The sequence below is a fragment of the Ambystoma mexicanum genome, chromosome 2p, assembly GCF_040938575.1.
Source record: "Ambystoma mexicanum isolate Mex_15411 chromosome 2p, UKY_AmexF1_1, whole genome shotgun sequence".
NCBI lineage: Eukaryota > Metazoa > Chordata > Amphibia > Caudata > Ambystomatidae > Ambystoma > Ambystoma mexicanum.
Window position 1 is genome coordinate 801,414,754 of NC_090923.1, and position 20,973 is coordinate 801,435,726.

General features: G+C 48.1%; 1 protein-coding gene across 5 annotated transcripts in view; it reads right to left on the reverse strand.

The window, feature by feature from the left end:
• SIPA1L3 (signal induced proliferation associated 1 like 3) overlaps positions 1-20,973 on the reverse strand; it is a 1,632,279-nt gene that overhangs the window by 697,846 nt on the left and 913,460 nt on the right. For all 5 annotated transcript variants that reach the window (XM_069644476.1, XM_069644475.1, XM_069644474.1 and 2 more), the window contains exon 10: positions 2,919-3,193. In XM_069644476.1, coding sequence (XP_069500577.1) covers positions 2,919-3,193 — 275 coding nt within the window. The remainder of the gene's footprint in view (positions 1-2,918; positions 3,194-20,973) is intronic.

Here is a 20,973-nt window from a genome sequence, read left to right on the forward strand (position 1 = left end):
AGATTGTGCAGGTGCATTGGCCTCCTAGCATTTGATGGGCATGTTGGGGATTTTGCTGTCACCGAAGAAGACACAGGGTCTGGCCGAAGAGATTATGTTCCTGGGCTTCGAAACAGACATTGTCAGGGGGGCCAGCAGGATGCCCTCTGATCTGGTAATGGGACTGCACGCAGAGATTTATAATTTAGCTAAGGGCAGGGCCAAGTTCGAGAAGGTGCAGCAAATCCAAGGCAAATCCACCACAAGAAAAAAAAGGGTGGTGGGAACAAGAGAAGATAACAATAACGATCCCAATAGGCCATGTGACATTCGCATTGTGGAAGTGCAGTAAAAGAAGTGCGACGGAGGGGGCAGGGGGAGTGACAGAGTGACGGTCTGCACAAGATGTGAAGTGCTAGAATGGGAAGGGAAGTAAAGGCGAGAGAAGAGTGCAAGTGAATGGGGGGGAGGCACAGGGGACAACCGAGTGCTAAGGGGAGGCGAGGTGGGCAAGTGCAAGGGATTGCAGTGGGTGAGAGTACACATTCAAAGTGCGAGGAAGGGGAGTGGACTGGGTGGGAGGGCCTGGTGCTGTCTAGAACTCAGAGGGAACCAGGAAGCCAGTCACTGAGGCAGAGAGGGGCATTAGCAGGGGAGAGGGAAGGAAGAAGAGAAAAGAAGGGTCTTGAGGAGCTTCTGAAACTGAAGGAGATCCAGCTCAAGCCCGAGAGGGGCAGGGAGACCATTCCAGAGGGAGGCTCCTGTGCAGGCGAGAGATCTAACCCCACAGATCTACCACCCATTCTCTGCTTAGAAAAGCGACTGATCTGCAGACACTTGGAGATAGAAGACCGAGGGGCTCTAGCAGGGAGGGATTTAGGGAGCAAGAGTTGGACTAAGCGTGGTCCCAGGCCCCAGAAAACCTTGTGGATGATGCAAAAGGTCTTGAATTTCATCCTAGCAGCAACCAGGACGCAGTGGAGAGATTTTAGGGCTGGAGAGATGCGGTCCCTGGACTTGATGCCAAGGATTAGTCTCTCAGTCCTATTCTGGACTAGTTGAAGGGGTGAAGGTAGGATAAAGGAAGACTGAAGAGGATGTTGCAGTAGTCCAGCCTAGAGAGGACCAGAGCCCTGGAGACTTTGTTTCTGGGGGATGGTGAGAAACTGGGGAATGCCTCTGAGGAGGTGCAGTTGATAGTGGCCTTTTTGGCAAGGTCCTTGATGAGAGAAGGAGAGAGAGGAGTCAAAGAAGATTCCTCCTCTTCCTTCTCTCCCTCTACCCTGCTAACCTCTCACTGCGCTCTATCCCTCTCCCTCCTTTTCCACTCAGCTTTGCTGACTGGCCGCCGGGTGTACCTCAGTCTCACAGGTACCTGGCACCCTCACAAGTCCTCTCGCACTTACTTCTGGGCCTGCACGTGCCTCATCGCTACTGCACTTGGTTAATGATTCAAGAGAGTGGCATCACTCAGCACTTACCCCAGTTTCTGACTGTGCGCACTTGGACTCCCCCCGCCCTTGCACTTCTCCCCTCACACCTTGTACAGTCTGTGCACTTGCACGATCTAAACGTACCATGCCTTGCAGATCGTCCTATCTTCCCTGTCTCCCCTCCGTGCATGGTGATTCATCAATGCACTTGGAAAAACTGCGGCATCGTCAGACAGATTTGCTGTTATCCACACTGTTAATTGTATTATATGCACTTACTCTGCCTGTGCAGACTGTATCGTTCAGAAATTCAAGCGCTCTGAATGACTGTTTTTCCCCTGTTCCCTCCGTCCTTGAGCGATTTGAAACACGTGCCTTGCGTAAATACGCTTAACAAAAAAACATTACCATACCAAGACACCAAGGTTTTTTGCTTCACAAACGGGGGAGGGGACCCATAGAGGGTGGCCAGAGGGGAGGAGGAAGCTGGGGCCCCAATGAGAAGGATCTCAGTCTTACTGGCATTAAGGTAGAGATCATCTGCAGCACACCATGCCTAAATAGTCTGGGATGAGAGAGGAGGCAGTGGAGGGAAGCTTGAAAGAGAGCTGCATAACAATGAAAGTGAGGAGAGAAGGAGATCATCAGGTGGGCCGGAGAGGCAAGGTAGATGTTGAAGAGCCATGCGAGAGGATACAGCCTTGAGGGACGCTGCAGGTGGGGAGTGTGATAGGGGTGAGAAAAGGTCCCAGTTGAACCTGGGAAGGTCGGTCAGAGATGAATGAGGTCCACCAGTCCAGTGCTAGGCCTGTGATGCCAAGGGTGTGACAGAGCCTATTTGTCAGGGTGGCATGATTGACCATGTCAAAAACAGAGGAAAGATCCGGAAGGATAAGGATTGGAATCAAGATTAGAGAGCAAGTCTTCACGGGTGTTCAGTAGAGTAGTTTCTTTGGCTGCTCTGATGCCCCCTCTTGCCCCACAGGGCCGCCAAATCATAAATGTAACTGCAGAGTGTGCAATAATGGACGTTCCAAAACACACCAATCAATGGAAAAGGGGGAACTGGTGAGGGCACCCAGGTGCTCAGAGGAAAAGGAGAAAGATACTTTAGTTACCTTCAGCATGATCAGTGACCATGTAGGATGGCTTTGGTTTAAACACAGGCTTATGAAGCATTTTATGGTCCTGTCTTTAACAGACAGTCTTTCCCAAAGGTTGAAAGTCTGGCATCAAATTAATGAGATGCTGCCTTGAGGATACTTTCCTGAGCCACAATCATGCCACGTTTTTACTTGCCCGGCAGACATTGGCCATTTAAGTTCATTTTAACGAAAAATACATGGTTAGAAAATATTCATTCTTTCACATCAATATCTTCAGAGTCAGTTTCATTAAGTGCCCCTCAATGAGGATGGAGGAGGAAGGCACATGCAGTATTTCATTTGGTGTTTAACAAATAGGTGAAGGTTTAGAAAGAGACAGAGAAGGTAGCAGTAGTTTTACCTCCTTGGAACCCCATCCTCATGGGGCGGTATGATGACCACCTTCACAGTGACTGAGGTGCGCAGCAAATCTATCATCTGGTCATGGGTTAAGGTCACAACAGCAACTTTACAGATCTCAACCAGTCGACTCCCCTGTCGCAGACCTGCTTGCCAGGCAAAGCCATAGTCTTCAACTTCAGCAACAGTGCCATCATATTTCACATGGAACCCAAGCTGGCCCAACCCATTTCTCCGCAGCGTCATATCAATTGTTTCACAGCCAGTGGTCATAATCTGTAAAGAACATATTAATCAGGATAGTCAGTATTATTGAACATAAAACTTACCATCTTTTCAATTAAAATCAGTCTGCACTTATTTGAATTAACCCGCCAGTGGCAGCCTCACCATTGAAGTGCACCACAATTAGATCCTGGAAGAGTAGACTGTAAATGGAACAGGTCTCAAAGCAGTTTGCAAATACTCAGGTACCTAAATCACTTCAGGATAAAAGTAAGACACGCCACAACAGCTAATAATACATTGTTTATTTGCATCTAACAAGGTCAACTCAGGTTGCAGAAGACGACATTTCTTACCAATGGCGACAGGGTCAATAACAGTTTCTAGCACATTGGTTGTGGTGAATTGGAATAATGTAGACATGGTCTAGCACCTAGAAAACATTCTCAAAAGAAAAAGAAAACTCACTCAACTATAGTGCTTGATTTCTGCCTATTCCTGACCTATGGAAATCCTATTGCTCCTGGTGGCAAACTAGAAAACTGTGCATATAGCGTCCGAATTGGTTCACACAAGAACCATGCCAATAGCTAGCTCACCATGCATGCTCCGGCCTTGGCCTCATTCCTCTCCGTTAATTGAACTACTAACATTTGTTTTGTTTTAAAGCAACACACCATTTATTAATACCCATGGGCATGAACCCATTTCAAGAGCTATGTGGGCTGCAGGTACAGATGGAGAGCTGCCTACCCAGTAAGAAGCAGATATTCTCAGAGTATTTACACACAGTCTTTATTCAACGTAATGTGCACAGTTTTATGAATTTATTAAGAAATGTATCTTTCAGTGCCCACAGAGCCAATGGAACTTAATACATATTTTTCTCTTAACTGTTAATTTGAAATAGAACATGCACCACGCAAAAATGGTGTAAACTTAACAAATATTAGCAGTGTTTGATTCTGGCATTGAAATGTTTTTGTGATATAGAGCACTCTGGCCCAGTAACAAAATCTGGAGTTGTCTCTGCTCATATTTGGACAATCAATGTATAAGGCTTTGTATTCATTTAGTTGAAGCTTTTGTAGACTACCAGATTGTGTATGTCAATGATGTTTTGAATACAGAGAATCCTTACTGCTCCATATATGCCCTTAGTAAGGTGTACAGTTCTTTGTGAGAATAGCACAAATCCCTCTGAATTCCCCATAGTGTAGGAGATTCATTTAGTAGTTATGCCACTAGCTACATTGGTGGATCACTTTATATAAACATTTCTAACCCACATGCCCTCATGTGTTCAGTATACATAGTGGGCATGGTTTTGAAAGTAGAAGGAACACCATTTCAGAAGGACAAGCAGATTCTGGTCACACTTGATGTTAAAACTCTTTATAACAATATTTCACAGAAGGAATCCCTTGACGTGTTGAATACAATCTTGGAAGCCAGACCCTTGCCCCACACCTATGATTGTTTTAATGAGAACTGGCCAAAACCAAAAATGTATTTACCTATAGGACACAGATTTATGCCAAATAAGGAGCACATGCAGGGGTCCCACATTCACACCTATTGTTGCCAATTTGTATATTGCACTATGAATAATCTTTATACAGCCAGATACAAATATTTCCCTGCATCATATCAATATGTGGCTTGGGTGTATTGATATTTTTTTCATATGGTCAGGTACAAAAGATATTTTTGTTAATTCGGCATCAATGGAACACTTTCTGCACACCATCAAATTGCTATATAATGAGGGTATATCTTCTGTTATTATACACAGGGACCAGGCAGGGATGACCTCTGACACTGATGATATATTTGTTGCCCATAGAAACTCTTACAGCTAAAATTTGAATGGATAAGCAACTTTTTGGTATTTCATTGGGGATGCATAGAATGTCAATACATTTGGATGATATCCTGCTACAGGACTACTCAATTCCTCGAGTAGTCAATCTCCCAATTAAATGCAGGCCCATAGCAAAAAACAGAGTACATTATGATAAATCAGAGGTAATGCCCTTGAGAACGGACATACCATGAGTTACTGGCAGGGTCTGGCATTTTTAAAGTTCAGCTCCACTCTATTATATATCAAGGCCTCTCATTACACCTAATTTGTGGAAGTTATATATTACCTTTCCTTCAGTTCTTCTGTAGAGTGAAGACACATCTGCAGAGGTGGAATATATTACGGCTTTCCTTAACTAAGAGTATCAATGCCATTAATATTAACACTATCCGTAAAAAGGTATATACCGCAAACAACTGATTCAGATACAGCCCCCAACATGGGTAGTTGGAGATCTGAAAAAACACAGAGGAACATTTTTTGGGTGACACAGAAGGGCTTGTTTTTCCATATGGTCATTGCACGCACCCAAAACTACTGATGAACTAGCTCTTCCAGACCGGTTGTCATAATTCCTTGCAGTCCAACTATGTTCGGCTATATCAAATAATGATTTTCCCGAGTTCTAAATTGATTCGACTTAGGGTATTCCAGCCCTTCAAGCTTTAAGAAATCCTGCCACTATCACAAAGTAGAAGACCTAAATCCATACAGAACCAGACTATTGTGGGACAGATCAAGTGGGGGAAGGAACATTTTACCGGCACATCACTATTGCTGATCTTTATGAAGATTATTATCCCAGGTCCACATAATCTCAACTATCCGAGAACATGTGCGAATTTAGCAAGGCGATTGGTTGATGCATAGGGCTTTGATGTTTAATTCAGACCACATGATAACAGATGATACACATGATAGAGTTCAGTCCCAGGGAAAGGAGGTGTTTCCAAAACTCAAAACTTTCTATTTGCTACTCATCCCACAAAATATGAGTAGGAGCTCTCAACTCTGGCTACCGTGTGGCCAGAAGATCGAAAATGGCATGTTGAGACACAGGATATACTAGCCTTCCGGGTTCTCATATCAGCGGTATCAGATAACCTAAATAATAGAGAAATGCTATTTAAAATTATACATCACATTTATAATACACCTACAAAACTGTTTGCTATGGAGCTCATGCAATCTCCAGAATGCAGCAAGAGTTGGACAGTTCGGAATGGTGGGATATTTTCTGGTCATGGCCAATATTAAAGAATTATTGTTTTACAGTGGGTAAAAATATGAAGACAATTCAGTGTTGAACAGTTGAAATGTCACCTATCCTTGTGGTATACACACAATTATCAGCACAAAATACTATTAACTACTTGGAAATCCAAGGGCCCACTGATTTCTATGAGAAAGAGTGCTGTAACTCTTGGCACATCTGAGAGTTTCACAATGAGGCATTGTGCAGTTATAGCCAATAAGATGTGGACTTCATAAGACAGCCTCATATGATAGATCATTCCCCCAGGTAAGGCACTGACTTGGTTATAGACCAATATCAAGTTTCCTTTCTGTTGGCGATATTACTCCTGTGGTACCTAGAACCGAATAACACGCTAAGGGGTGGCATTGAATTTGTTCAAATCGACTGAAAACCTTCATTCATCACATAAAGGTCACGCGCCTTAAGCTTCATTATATGATTTAAGTCATGTCTAATAATGTCATGCTCTGTTATTCCGACTATGTCTTTGCCTTCATGGATTAGAAATGCAATATTTAATTGCCATTATATGCTCCTCTTGCCTCCTTACTAACGCACTGACTGTATGTATGTATGTTCCTTTTGATGTTCTTGGATTTTATCATAAAATAAAAAAGAAATTGAACATTTTAAAACAATCCTAATTTCACATAGGGCAGAACAGTTAAGACTTTATTACCAGAGGTAATAGATCACTGCAAATATGGCTCTTTTATGTTATGCCAGTTTTGTTTTAGAGTGCAAGTGGCGCCTCTGCAGCAACAAAAAACTGTGGTGGAAGTGATACATTGCCAATATAATCAACTATGTTGGCATGACTACATGGAAGGTAACCATCTCGCTGGGGAACACTGTTCAAGAGTACACTTGAATTGTTCCTTCAGGCATCACTGATCAGCATTTCTTGGAGAAGGGCATAAAGATCAAGAATTAAGAGATCTACTATTTGAGAATAACAATTATAAAAATACAGAGAAAATACAAAAGCAGTTTTCAACAAGAGAACAATTTTGAACTCTAACTGTGGAAACCATATCAAAGGGTTTGAATGACCAGTGTGATCTTTCTAGATAAAAAGGTATGCACCTCCCTGCTTCATGGCTTTGAGTAGGCCTGTGATCAGGCTCTGTTAAATTGAACTGGGAGTGCAGCCTATTTGTCTACAGCTATAATTTGGCTATTGTTATTTAAATGCTCTCATTAACATTTGATTTGGTTGTGGCCTCACCCATAAGAATACTTTTGACAAATACTCCAGGCCTAATTACACTTACAAAAAGATGAGTGTACAATTCTCACAGTATCAGACATGCTTTCAAATCCTGTTTTACGAAGAATTGACTATACAAAGGGAACTACGCCTCACATGAAACCAGGGGATGTTTTATAGTTCAAATGAAACCAGTGCCTGTGAAATTTAAATAGAATATGGGTGACAACATTTCCCTGCAAACCGAGTAATTTGTAGTCCACCTCGTGAAGTAATAGTCGCTGCTATTTAAGTTAATTGTATAGAGTGCTGGCAGACTACTTATTGAACCCCTGTTGAAAGAGTACCTGTAACCCTGAAGTCATACTACTTTGGCCTCCCTACTACAAAGAGTAGGACAGTAAAGGCTTCCTGCCCATTAGCTTATATGGGTAAGCAATCTCTCCCACAAATTTCCAACACATGGGCCAAATAGTATAAGACAAGGCATCTCATACATCCATTATCTACAATATCTGTGAATGAAAACATAGGCAAGCATTCCATTTTTTTCCCCATCCTTGTGTATACTGATCAATTTCTACATGAATGAATGGGCCATCTGGCGCAGTGAGAAGCGCCGATTTCTCCATACAAAGATTGAATCAGTGAGCAGGTCAGTAAGTACATTTATTGTGCATGAAGGCCATCAAAGAAATAAAAGATGAAACTTGGTAATCATTTATTTGTTATTTATTTATATCATGCCAAACAAGTCCATGGGCATGCAGGCATTGTTTGTTTTGGGTTGACCAGGAATTAATTCTATGTCTAATTCTAGGTCTCCCTAACTAGGTTATATGTCACACTTTTAGCTTTCAAAGCTGACACTGAGACTAGAAGAAAATCGACAGAGTTGAGCAATACCCCAGAAGTGATTTGGGGATTTGAGGTAGGATAGATATATTACACGGCCTGCATTAACGGTCGTGTAGTTATGATTAAGATGCTCAACCCATTGGAAAGCACTTTTTGGGTGGCTTATAACTTTGGCAACGTTTAACGGAATTGCGTCCTTTTGCTGACACCTGTTTTTCCGATGGGTGTTTTGCCGCTGGAGTTTTGCCTGAAAATTTGCTGCGAAATTTCTTTTGGGGGTGTCGGGGGAGGATGGGGGGGTAAATAAAGGGTTGGTGGGAGAAGGGAAAAACCAAGGGGGGTATTGGAGGGACCCCCCAAAAATAATTGTAAAAAATGTTTAACATTCTCAGCAAAACTCCTGCGGCAAAACACCCATCGTAAAATAGGGGGGTGGGGGATGGCGAAATGACATGGAACCGTGCCACGAATCCTCGAAAAACTTTGCAAAAGAAGTAAATGGCCACCTCTGAATGATTATGCAAAGTTTGGTGTGGTTCTGACAAGGGGGGACAACGTTATAGGGGGTGTCCCAAAATGTTTGAAATCCCCATAGAGGTAATGGAAAAAAGGTTTTGCTCACGCCTACAGCCCACACGGCTGGACGTATTTGCATCAAATTTGCACGAGGAGCAGTGGCTTGGTCCCAAACGCTTGCTTTTGCAAATTTGGTGAAATCTGTACAGTAGGCTTATACATTTGGTGCCATGTGACGAACCGCACAAAAGTTTGCAAAACGATTTTAGACCCATATTTTAATGATTTTGCAATGTGTTATTTATTTATAGCGCACTGGAAGCCTGCAGGCATCGGGGCACACACAGACACAATGACACTAACAAACGACGTAAAAAAATAAAAAATAAAGTAAAAGACAAAGGTAACGTGGGATCAAGAAGATTGTGGATTACTTAAAGAGCATTGTTTTTAAAAGTTTCCTGAATCGTAGAAGGTTTACTTCCTGCCTTATATTCACAGGAAGGGAATTCCACAGGTAGGCAGCACGAACAGTAAAGGACCTGCCGGTGCCCCTGGAACGTATGAAAGTGGGGCAGGAGACCAGGACCAAGTCTGCTGAGCGCAGTCACCTACCTAGTGAGTGACGAGTTACCACAGTTTTGAGATAGGCGGGTGCAATGCCATAGAGGCAGCGGAGGAAAATGGTGTATGATTTGAATTTTATGCAGTCCTGTATGGACAGCCAGTGTAGTTCCTTCCAATGCCTAGAAATGTGTTGAGCATCATTTTGAATTTGCTGGCATCGTTTTATACTGGCATTGCTGGCGCGAGGAATAGTGCCTTGCAATATGACTGCTCGGGCGATGGTGGCCACATTCGCCTCCGTTAAGAAAGGATAAATGTTCCTGATGAGTCGTAGGTAGTAATTGTAGTCTTTACTGATCATTTTGGTGTGCTAATCTGCGTTTAGAGAGGCCTCTGGAGTGACTCCCAGGGTTTTTACCTTAGTTTGAATAGGTCTCCTAGTTTTGTTTAAGGAGAAAGCATCATAGTAGCAGCTAAGCTTGCTCCTGGCTTGTGAGGCGCCAATGATGAGGAACTCAGTTTTCCCTCCATTTATGCAAATCCAGTTCTCTGGTATCCATTCTACTTGGTTAAAAAACAGTGAGGAGGCCACCAGGGGGTGCAGGCAAGATAGCCACCTGAGCTTGTTGCTCCTTCCGAAGCCCCGAGATCCTAGAGGAGTACTTGTGGAGACAGGGATCCAGCCCCAATAAAATATCAAAAACATGCTGCGGAACCCAGAGCCGACATAAGGAGACGACTCTGAAATCTTGAGGTGCCCCCAGAGTCGAGATATCCTGAGGGACGTTTAGGACAGCCCCTCCCCCACACCCGCATCACACGAGAAATCAGAGGAAGAACAGTGTCCTGCACCCAACGCACTGGTGAGCCGAGCTGGCCGCGTAACACACCAGAGTCAATGGCCGGATGCTGCCGCACAGGTCGCAAGACCCCGATGACACTTCTGGTTGCGCGTGCCTGAACCCGACAAGATAGGAGCGTGCTTCCTCCCCGGCGCCCCTGCGCCGAGTTGCTACCTGCCCGTGGACACCGGAGCCTGGAGAAGGAGGAAGGCCCCCACGTCATAAACCTCAGAGGGGACAGAGGAGCTGGGCCGAGGCGCTCGCGAGTGGAGCCCCTCCTCCACTCTGCTGCATATCCACAGGCCTTGTATGAGGCCCGCACCGGAATCCCTTTCGGTGCCTACGGGGGAGCCTGAACATGCTGACAACGCCTAGAGACGTGCAACGCCCCGCTGTAACTATGGCTGACCCTGGAGCTGCGCCTCAGCCCCCCCACTGACTGCCCCTGAGGGGCACCCCACAAACCCTGTGGTAAGTGACATTTGCCAACACGCAGGGGGAGTGAAGTAGATAGCGAAAGAAAGGGGGCAGTGAACGCCTGGAGGAATCGTAACGAGTGGGGGGGGCACATACCAATACTGCCCAAGAGGCCCCTTGTGGGAAGGCTATCTGACTCCTCAAGGATACTTCCAAACGAAGCTAACAAACAACTGGACCCCTTTGTAGGCTCTGTGACAGAAGCCTCTTCCCAGCAGCTGAACCCGTGAGACGCTCATCCCAGTGCCGGGCCTCATAGCACGGAACCCAGAACTATTCCATACACACTGCCCAGGAGGGGGTTTGCTAACATGGGCAAAGGAGGCCGACACCTGACAAAGCAACTTCTCCGGGCAGGTCCATAAGGGAGTGCGATTTGGTCAGAGGACAGCCCTGCCCCAGGGCGTATTGAGGACAACGACGCTTTCCGCCTTGGACTGGGCTTGCATACCTTCACTCGAGAACCCTCCTCAACCTGAGCTGTCCTGCCCACCCGCCTGATGGGGGAGTGGGGGAGGAATGTCACGTCAGATCCAAAAAACGATTGGGGAACCCGTGCGGGGACCTGGAATCAGGCGTACCATGTGTACCCATTAACTCACCACGGATCCGATCCTCCCTTTGAGCCGACACCCACAGGCGTGGCGTCCTAGCCACCGGCACCACCGGAGCACCATCGAGGAGACGAGCACAAGCTCGAGGGCAGCGCTCTCGCCATCACGTACTGGACATGGGGAATTTGTTATATCAGAGCTTGGCACGACTCCCATGAGTTGGAAGAAAGCCCTGTCTAAATAACAGTTCCATGCCGGTGACGGCGAGATGGCCTCTGGGGGCCTTACCACCCCGGCCCCCGATCTGGGTGCTATCCAAAGCAATATCCAAATAATCCTAGAGGAACAGATATGGGAGCCAAGCTGGCAGACCTCACGACGATAGTTACCACGCTAGAGGATCGCATGGAGGGAGTCGAAAACAACCAGCTCTCCAAAGCACTCCACAGCACTCCTGAAACCCAGATGGAAGCAAGGTTCCTGGAGGTACAACATCGAGAGCAGGAACTACGATTCAAGGTTGACGACATGGAAAACAGGGAGAGGAGAAATAGCTTGCGCATCTTTGGCCTGGCGGAATCTGATGGCGAAAGCCTGCGTGGCCTCGAAGACCAGGTGCACGACATCATACGGATTGTTTTGGGGGCAGATGCTGGAGAGGAGATCAAATTGGTCAGAGTTGACCGTGCCGGAGGGGGAGGCAAGGGCCCTCGTTCGGTGTTGGCACAGCTACACTACTACAGGGACAAGGCTAAGATCCTGGAAAAGGGCAAGAGTCTTAGGAGCATACAGTATGGGGACTCCAAGGTGGCCATCTTTCAGGACCTCTCGGCCCTCATCCTGTTGATGAGGAAAAGTGCAGCAATCTCGCCAGATGGCTCCAGGAGAAGGGGTTCAGGTACCAGTGAGGTCATCCTTTCTACCTGGCATTCGAATGGAAGGGAGAGAAGCACCATCTTGTGTCTGAGGAAGACATTCAGAGGGTCACAGAGGATCTGGCGAGTGATCCGGCCGGTTCTTCAGGTGGCCGGGAAGGAGATGACCGGGACCCCACCTGGGTCCCAGTGGTCCGGACATGTTCAGAGGTAAAGCCAAGGTGAAAGGGGCCCGGGAGTTTAAGAAAACTAGACACCTATCCTCGGCCTCCGAGGGACACTTAAACTGACTCTGAAATTGGTTTTCCAAGAATTGGGCAAGTTGCTTTTGGTTTGGTAGCCCTATGAGAGGGCATCGAAGACACAGGCGGCCGAGGCGCCTGGACACTATGGGCAAACGCCATGTTGGCGCCATGTTTACTCCTAAGGTTGAGGAGCCAGTTGTTGATACTTGATGGATACCAAGGTGTTAATGGGCTCATAGCCTGGTTGAAATCTTAATAATGTGGGAGGAGGGAGAGGGGGAGAATTGAGAGATGTCGATTTGGCTTCCCTGACACATGTGGATTGGGAATGGTCCCAGCAAGAAGCTTGAGGTGGGAACCCCGTTAACTGAATAACTCGGGGCAAGGGACGAGTCCCTGGTGGTTAGTTGACTAACCCCAACAAGTATTGGGGGATGACGACTAACACTTGAAAAGGGGGAAGGGAGGTGGGGAGCGGGTGGGGAAGGGTAGGAGGTTGGGGGGAAGGGGAGGCACCGGTTGGGGAAGAGTGGAATGCGAACAGCCGGATCGAGCCATGGCCTTATGCTTCACAATGGGCAACGTATCGGGAACGCACAGAGGCGTACATGTGATCAAGGACGGCAATGGTTGAAGGAAGGATAGGCACATTGAATGTTAAAGGCTTAAACTCTCAGAATAAGAGATCTTTGACTAGCAACATGTTTCACAAACAGTTAATGGTCCTTTTCCTACAAGGAACCCACTACAAATAAGGGAAGGAATCTATGATAAAAGGGAAAGGGAATTTGGGTGTAATTTTTGGGCCTCCCATAGGAGGCCTAAGAAGGAGGGGGTAGGCATTCTGAGCAAGGCACCTCACAGAAGTTGAAACCAAGAGGGGATTTGGAGGGCGGTCTTTGGGGGTTAAGGGCACTTTTGAGGGTGAACGGATTACATTGGCCACCCTATATGCACCCAACACAGGCCAGATAAGGTTTTTGAACCAGATTTTCAGGGTAATGGATGAATGGGCAGAGGGGGCCATGATAAAGGCCATTGATTTTAACCTCATAATGGACCCCCAATTGGACTAGTGGTCAGCGAATGGTGTGGGGACAAAGGGGGGCACCAAAGACAATTTAGCCCTTCAGACTCTTAAGGGAACATTACTGGGTGGATGTATGCCGCAGAGCGTGGCCAGGTCCGGCGGACATACCCCCCCCACACCATACATACACAAGAATTGACCTGCTATTGATCTCAGAGGAAGGGGGAGGGGTGGCTGAGGTACCAAGGGTGGAAGCAATAACGTGGTCTGATCACAAGCTCCTTGTGGCAAACTGGTCGCTGCCCGTGTCCCAGAGGTCCTCTCGATGGCGTTGTAATGATACTCTCTTAAGGGACCCAGTCTTCAGGGATTTCCTAAGGAAGGAAATGATAGCCTATTTTGAAACAAATGACAATGGGGAAACAGACATGGTGATGGTGTGGGAGGCTGCGAAATACCTTTTCGGGATCTCTTGATAGCCGAGGGCTCCAGGCGCAAGAGGGAAAGGGGTCTTAATGAAAACAGTATCCGAGTAGAATTGAGGGCTCATCTTGATATCTTGATGGGGAGGACCGGGAAGCCCTCCTCGGGGAAATGAGAGAGAAGAGGCAGGCCTTACATACGTTCCTCATAGGGGAATATATTAAGAAATTGAGGTCCACGTGACCAAGATACTATGAACGGGGGATAGAGTGGGAGCTCTCTTGGCACGCAGGGCGAGGGGGATGTAGAACGGAAAGGAGAGTGGGGCTCAGAGACAAAGAGACGTTAGAGACGTGTGTAAGAAAAGGGAGGAAATAGTGGCATGCTTCACCGACTTCTACAGAGAACTGTACACCAAACAAGGGGCCGAGTCGATGGAAGGGATTCGGGCGTACCTGGCTGAACATCCTCTACCCCGACTGACCGATCCAGAACTTGAGGGTCTTGAGGGGGAAATATCAGAAGAGGTGAATTGTACCAGTAAGAGGTTAAAAGCGGGAAAAACCCCAGGAGGGGACAGATATACGGCAGATTGTTATAAACAGTGTCAATCCATTATGGCGAAACCACTGGCCAAATTGTTCAACCAAATTAGAAACCAAGATTCAACCCCGCCGACGTTCTTACAGGCCCTAATTACGGTGATACCTAAACCGGGCAGGGACCAGGCAGATTGTAGCTCATACACGCCAATCTCCCTACTGAACCTAGATGCTAAGATCTTGGCCAGAATCATGGCGACCCGATTAGAGAGATGCATCCCCCGCCTCATCCACCCAGATCAGGTGGGATTCATGCTGGACAGACAAGTCATAGACAACATGCGCAAGACCTTTCATGTGCTACACTTGAGGGTGGTCCGTGAAGAGGGGGCCCTCTTGTTGGCTCTCGATGCCGCAAAGGCTTTCGACAGGGTCAGCTGGGCCTTTATGGGGGAGGTCTTTTCTTCTCTGGGCATGGGACCGTGGTGGCTAGGCTGGATGTGGGCTTTATACTGCACTCCCTCAGCTAAGGTGGTTGCAAACGGGATGGACTCAAATGCATTCTCCCTGCAGAGGGGCACAAGGCAGGGATATCCTCCATCCCGTCTAATATATGCACTGGTCATGGAGCACTGGGCGATTTCTGTTAGAAAAGACGAGGCAATCAATGGCGTATGTATAGGAGACTTACATTGCAAGGTCGGCTTGTTTGCCAATGACGCAGTGCTCTATATCACAAAACCATCCTAGACAGTCCCTCTAGTACCGCAAAGACTAACACGCTACAGAGAATTCTCCGGGTTTAAGGTGAACCTGGGGAAGGCGGTGGCGTTCATAGGGGGAAATCTGACAGATACCGAGGTGGATTACGTGGGAGGGCTCCCCTTCCGGCTCCAGAGGGACGGGTTTCGATACCTGGGTGTTCAAGTGACACGCAGCCCTGATGACCTCTTCCTCAATTTTCTCCGGCTCTGGTCAGAAGTCAAGAGAGATATGGAAAGATGGGTGAGATTAGGACTCTCATGGATAGCGCGTCTCAGTTTGGTGAAAATGGTGATTCTCACCAAGTTCCTATTCCTGTTCCAAATGCTCCCGGGGGAAGGTGCCCAAGAAATTCCTAACGGAAATAAAACTAGTCCTCCTACAATTTCTCTGGGCGGGCATGAAACATAGGATCTCCTCTGAGGTACTAACCAGGCCCAAGGAAGACAGAGGTGTGGGGTTCCCGGACTTGGAGACATACAATAAGGCCTCCCAGTTGAGGGTGCTGGTAGATCAATTCACCCCAGGGACAAAAAAGCAGTGGGAAGCGATGGATAACAAGGTTCTTGCCCCGGTAACGTTAGATGAATGGCTATGGGTAACCAGAGCGTGCATCTCTAGAGGGGTCCTGCATCTCCGAGTGCTGGGGGTCTTGTGGTCAGTGTGGAGGGAAGGGGGTTACTATAGATGCTTACAACCTGGCCTTCTCCATTGAGTTGTATTTGGGCCCCCCATTCATAGTAAGGTAGCTGAGCCAGCCGCATTTCAACAATGGTACTAATCTTGTCTCAGCAGGGAAGGCCTGCTATGGGTGGGGGGCTCCTTTATACCCCTGAAAGACCTGGAGACGGCCCTGGGGTTGGGCAGCCTTTCTCTGTTCCATTATCTCCAGCTCAAGGGAGTTCTCACTGAACCCTCATGGGGGCATACCCTCAGGAGAGACCTGACAGACTTTGAGAGACTGCTCATCTTAACTCAGGGTTCAAAGGGAGTGATATCCCTACCCTACAAGCTCCTCCTTCTGTCGGCCCCAAGCGATCCTCCGCCACCGTGGATACAATGGGCGAAGGACCTATTGGGCGGGCGGGGGGGGGGGGATAATTGATGATAAAATATGGTCAAAAATGTGCAGACGAGCTAACTGCTCAACGGCCTTGTTGCAATTCCGGCATCAGGCTCTGAAGGTACTACACAGGTGGCACTATCCCCCGCAGAGGATTGCTAGGATGAGAGTGGGATATGACCCGCACTGTAAAAAGGTGACTACATACATATGTGGTGGAGGTGGCTGGTGGTGCAGACATATTGGGGAGTGGTCTTATCCTGGATTAAAGGGCTGGAGGAGTGGGGAGGACCCTCTGCCCTTGGCTCCTCCTATTTGGAATTGATGTGGGCAATGACCACGGGGAAACCCAATGTCATATGCTGCAGGTCATGCTGGTGGCGGCTAGGTGTTGTCGGGCCCAGAAGTGGAAAAGTCCATGCATGCCAGGAGAAAAAGAATGGGTCACCAAAGTCAGGATATTTATGATATGGAATTCTTAACACACCTTATTGATGGATCCAAATCTAACATTGAAGAACTGTGGCTCCCCTTTTTGAAAGGTATGGACGCCTGGCCTGGCCCGAAGTGACAATATCACGCTTGGGGACCACCCCAAACATGAAGGACCACCAGGAATTGTACATTGAATAGAGGATGTGCTACACAAGATGTGTCACAAAGTAAACAGAGTCGAGCCTAAGACTCCAGTGTGCAAGGGAATAAGGTTCTGACTGTACCTTGAAATGTCCTCCGTGAGCTCTTTAGACGAACTAGATACCTGTGCTCGATCCATAGCCATGGGTGGGGGTTGGGAGAGGGCTATTGTTATAATTGTACCAAGAAGACGACTATTGATATATAATGCATGATGTTATAACCTACAATGCCAATAAAATTTAGATTTTCAAAATAAATAAATAAATAAATAAATAAAATAAAATCAGGTGAAGTTTAGATGAGTCTTTGGAGTAGTCACCACTGAGTTCCATGACAAGTTGTGCATCATCCGCGTAGTTTGTAAAATGGATGCCCATGCTCTCCATTAAGAGCCAGAGTGGTTTGATATACATGTTGAATAACACGGGCGATAGGCTTGGCCCTTGAGGTACACTGTAGGGGATGGTGGCAGGGGGAGGAAGAGTATTTCCCCAATGAATTCTAAACACGCAGTTGGTTAGAAAATATTGAAACCATTCGAGCGCTCCACTGGAGCCGTTTCCTCTGGTTTCAAGGGTGTGTAAAAGGCTCTGATGGTCAAGCAGATCAGAATCGGCTGAAAGGTCTAAGAGAGTCAGCAAACCCGATTTGCCCCTCTCTAGGATCCCCAAAATATGAGATTTTAGATCTAATATGGCTGTTCCGGTGCTGTGGGCTGGCCTGAAACTGTATTGGCCTCTGCAAAATATTACTGGTCTCTACATGAGTTTAAAGTTGTGATGTTGCAACTTTGTCTAAGATTTTCAGGAGAAAGTGTCCGTTTATTATACGCCTGAGGTTTGCAGGACCTCTACGGTCGTGCACCATTTTTTGGGCAGCTGAGTGACAGTAACTGCTTTGATGGGGGCTGGAATACACTTGTCTCGAAAGTAGGAGTTTACAAACCTTGTTAAGAAGGGAGAGAGAGTGGTACTGTGCTCGACGATGAGTTTAGGTGGCAAAACATTTGCTACACAGGAGGTGGGTTTCATGTTTGCAGTACATTTTCTCCATTTTAGGTACCTTGGTGGGATTCAGTACACATATAGGTGTACTGAGACAGGTTTTTCTAACGATTTAAAAATTTGAAAGTGTTGACCAGTTTATTTGGGGCCTCTTCAATTTGAGACTTAAGAACATTCTTTTTGGAGGGGCGTGGCTACAGAGCCATGAGGTAGGCTGTGAATCAGAGCTCCCGCCGATCCCGACTGATCCTGGGGAAATATCTTTCTCATGGGAGGCGGTGACTTACCATACTGTAAAAGCATGCAACTGAAAAAGCCAGGCGCAATGTGTGCTTAAATTTGGAGGGACATACAGAACAGCCTGGAAATATGAGCCGGAGAAGTGGAGGGACGCTTGGAAGACGAGAAGGCAAGATGGCGGCCAATCCGTAACAAAGGGCAGAGTCAGTGAGCCGCTGCAAAGTGAAACTGCAAGAGCGTGTGAGCTAAGTCGCCGACCGGGCTGGATGAGCACTTGTCTGGCGGGGAACAAACGGCCAAATGATCCCAAGCGGAAGACTGGTGTGCCCGTATGAAACCGACAGATGCCGGCACCCCAGCAGAGCCCCGAGTGCGGGCAGCTATATTGTAGCAAGACGGTAAGGAACAAGTTACTTACCTGTAACTTGTTCTCCAGCATGGGTCTGGCATGGATTCACATACTCATGAATATTCCCTGTCGTCAGGCTGGGAATCCTCGGTAAAGAAAAAATCAGTATCAGTTTTGTTTCTGATCTGTCTTTCTTAGTAGTAACCAATCACTGATCTCTGGGTCATACTGCCCCCAGCCAATAACTGCCCTCTCCCTAAGCCCCTCCCCCGGCAGCCATCCTCAGATTTGGTAGCACGTAAAGTGGCAGTATGACCAAGTGAAGAGCCACAGAGGGGAAGAAGGGAGGGTTCGCATGTGAATCCATGCCAGACCTGTGCTGGAGAACAACAGTTACAGGTAAGTAACTTGTTCCTTCTCCAGCATGGGATCTGGCATGGATTCACATGCTCATGAATATAAGAATACATAGCAGTATACACATGCACAACCCCGGGAGGTGGCAACAGGCTCAACATTAAGCAATACAACAACTCAACATTAAGCATCTCGTACCTCCTCACCAGGCTCACCTTAAGCGAACAGGTTGCGCAGCACTGCTTGGCCGACCCTGGACTCCTCCCTGGAGTCCCGATCGACACAGTAGAATCTTGTGAGGGTGTGCGTGACCTCCACGTAGCAGCCCTGCAGATGTCCAGCAGGGGCACACCAGACAGGGACGCCGTGGTAGCAGCGATCGCTCTGGTCGAATGGGCTCTCGGACGGCCGGGAAGCGGTCGGTTTGCCAACTGGTGACAGTGCATGATGCAGCCGGAGAGCCATCTGGAAATGGAAGCCTTCGAGAGAGCCTTCCCTTGATTCACAGGTCCAAAGCTCACAAACAGCTGCGATGTCTTCCGAAAACTCTTCGTGCAGTCCACGTAGAACTTCAGCGCTCTAGCTATGTCCAGCGAGTGCAGAGTCCTCTCGGCTTGCAACGAGAAGAAAACTGGCAACACCAAGGGCTTGTTGAGGTGGAAGTCCGAAGGCACCTTGGGCATAAAGGAGAGGTGTGTCCTCAGCACCACCCTCGTGTCGTGAAATGTCAAGCATGGAGGCTTGCAAGATAGGGCCTGAATCTCTCCCACACGTTGTGCGGAGGTGATGGCCACGGGAAATGCTGTCTTCCACGACAGGAACTTCAACGGCCCCAAATGCATAGGCTCGAATGGGGCCCCCATGAGCCTGGTTAGCACCACGTTGAGCTCCCATGCCGGGACAGAGGCCTTCACCGGCGGGAACGATCGGAATAGTCCCTTCATAAATTCCTTCACCAGGCGATGAGACCAGAAGGACCCCCATCCTGTAGTTCTGGTGTATCGGGAGATGGCAGCCAGATGTATCTTGATGGAGGCGTGAGCCAGTCCAGCTTTGGCCAGCGACAGTAGGTACGGCAATACTTGAGGGGCCGTAATCCGCAGAGGGTTAATCTTCTGTGCACGGCACCAGACAGAGAACCTCTTCCACTTATGTCCATAGCATTTGAGAGTTGAGGACGCCCTGGCTTTTGCAAGAACCTCTCTGCAGTCAGCCGGGATATCGTATCCTCCAAACTCTAGTGCTGCAGGAGCCAGGATGGGGCGCCAGCGGGTGGTGATGGAGAATGGCGCCTCCTTCTCTGGAGAGAAGATCTGCGTCCGTCGTCAGCTTGATAGGTGGGGACGCTGACAAGTCCAGAAGGTCCGGGAACCAGATCTGTCTCGGCCACGACGATGTGACGAGGATCATCCTGCACCTGGACCTCTTGAGCAGGTTGATGAGACGGAGCAGGAACGGCAACAGAGGGAACGCGTACCGGAACAGGCCGTCCCAAGGACACGAGAAAGCATCACCCATGCTCCTCGGCTGTGTGAATCTGCTGGCGAACCTCTGGCACTGGAGTTCATCGCAGTCGCGAACTGGTCGATCTGGGGTTTGCCCCATCGTTGAAAGAGCCGATCCACCTGGTGCTGGCGTAGTTCCCACTCGTGGCACAAGCGCAGCTCCCTGCTGAGTGAGTCGGCGATGGTGTTTTTTATTCCTGCCAGGTGGAAGGGAACCAGAAACATCCCCTGGGCGACGGCCCAGTGCCACAGATCCTGGGCCTCCTTGGATAGGGCTGGGGATCTGGTGCCTCCCTGCTTCCGGATGTAGAACATTGTGGTGGTGTTGTCGGTGAAGATCCTCACCACTTTGTCCTTGAGGGACGGAAGGAATGATTTGAGCGTCCAGAACACGGCTCGCAGCTCCAGAATGTTGATGTGGAGAGACCTCTACTCCGGGAGCCAGAGGCCTCTTGCGTGGAGATCTCCGGTGTGGGCCCCCCCATCCCTCCAGGGAGGCGTCCGTCGTCACCGTCTCCTGACATGCCGGGGTCTGAAAGTCCGTGCCTGCCGTGAGGTGCGCACGGGTACCCCACCATGGAATCGCCCGACGGAACTCCTCGTAGAGCAGGATCCTGTCTTTGAAGCTGCCCGCGGCTTGAATCCAGC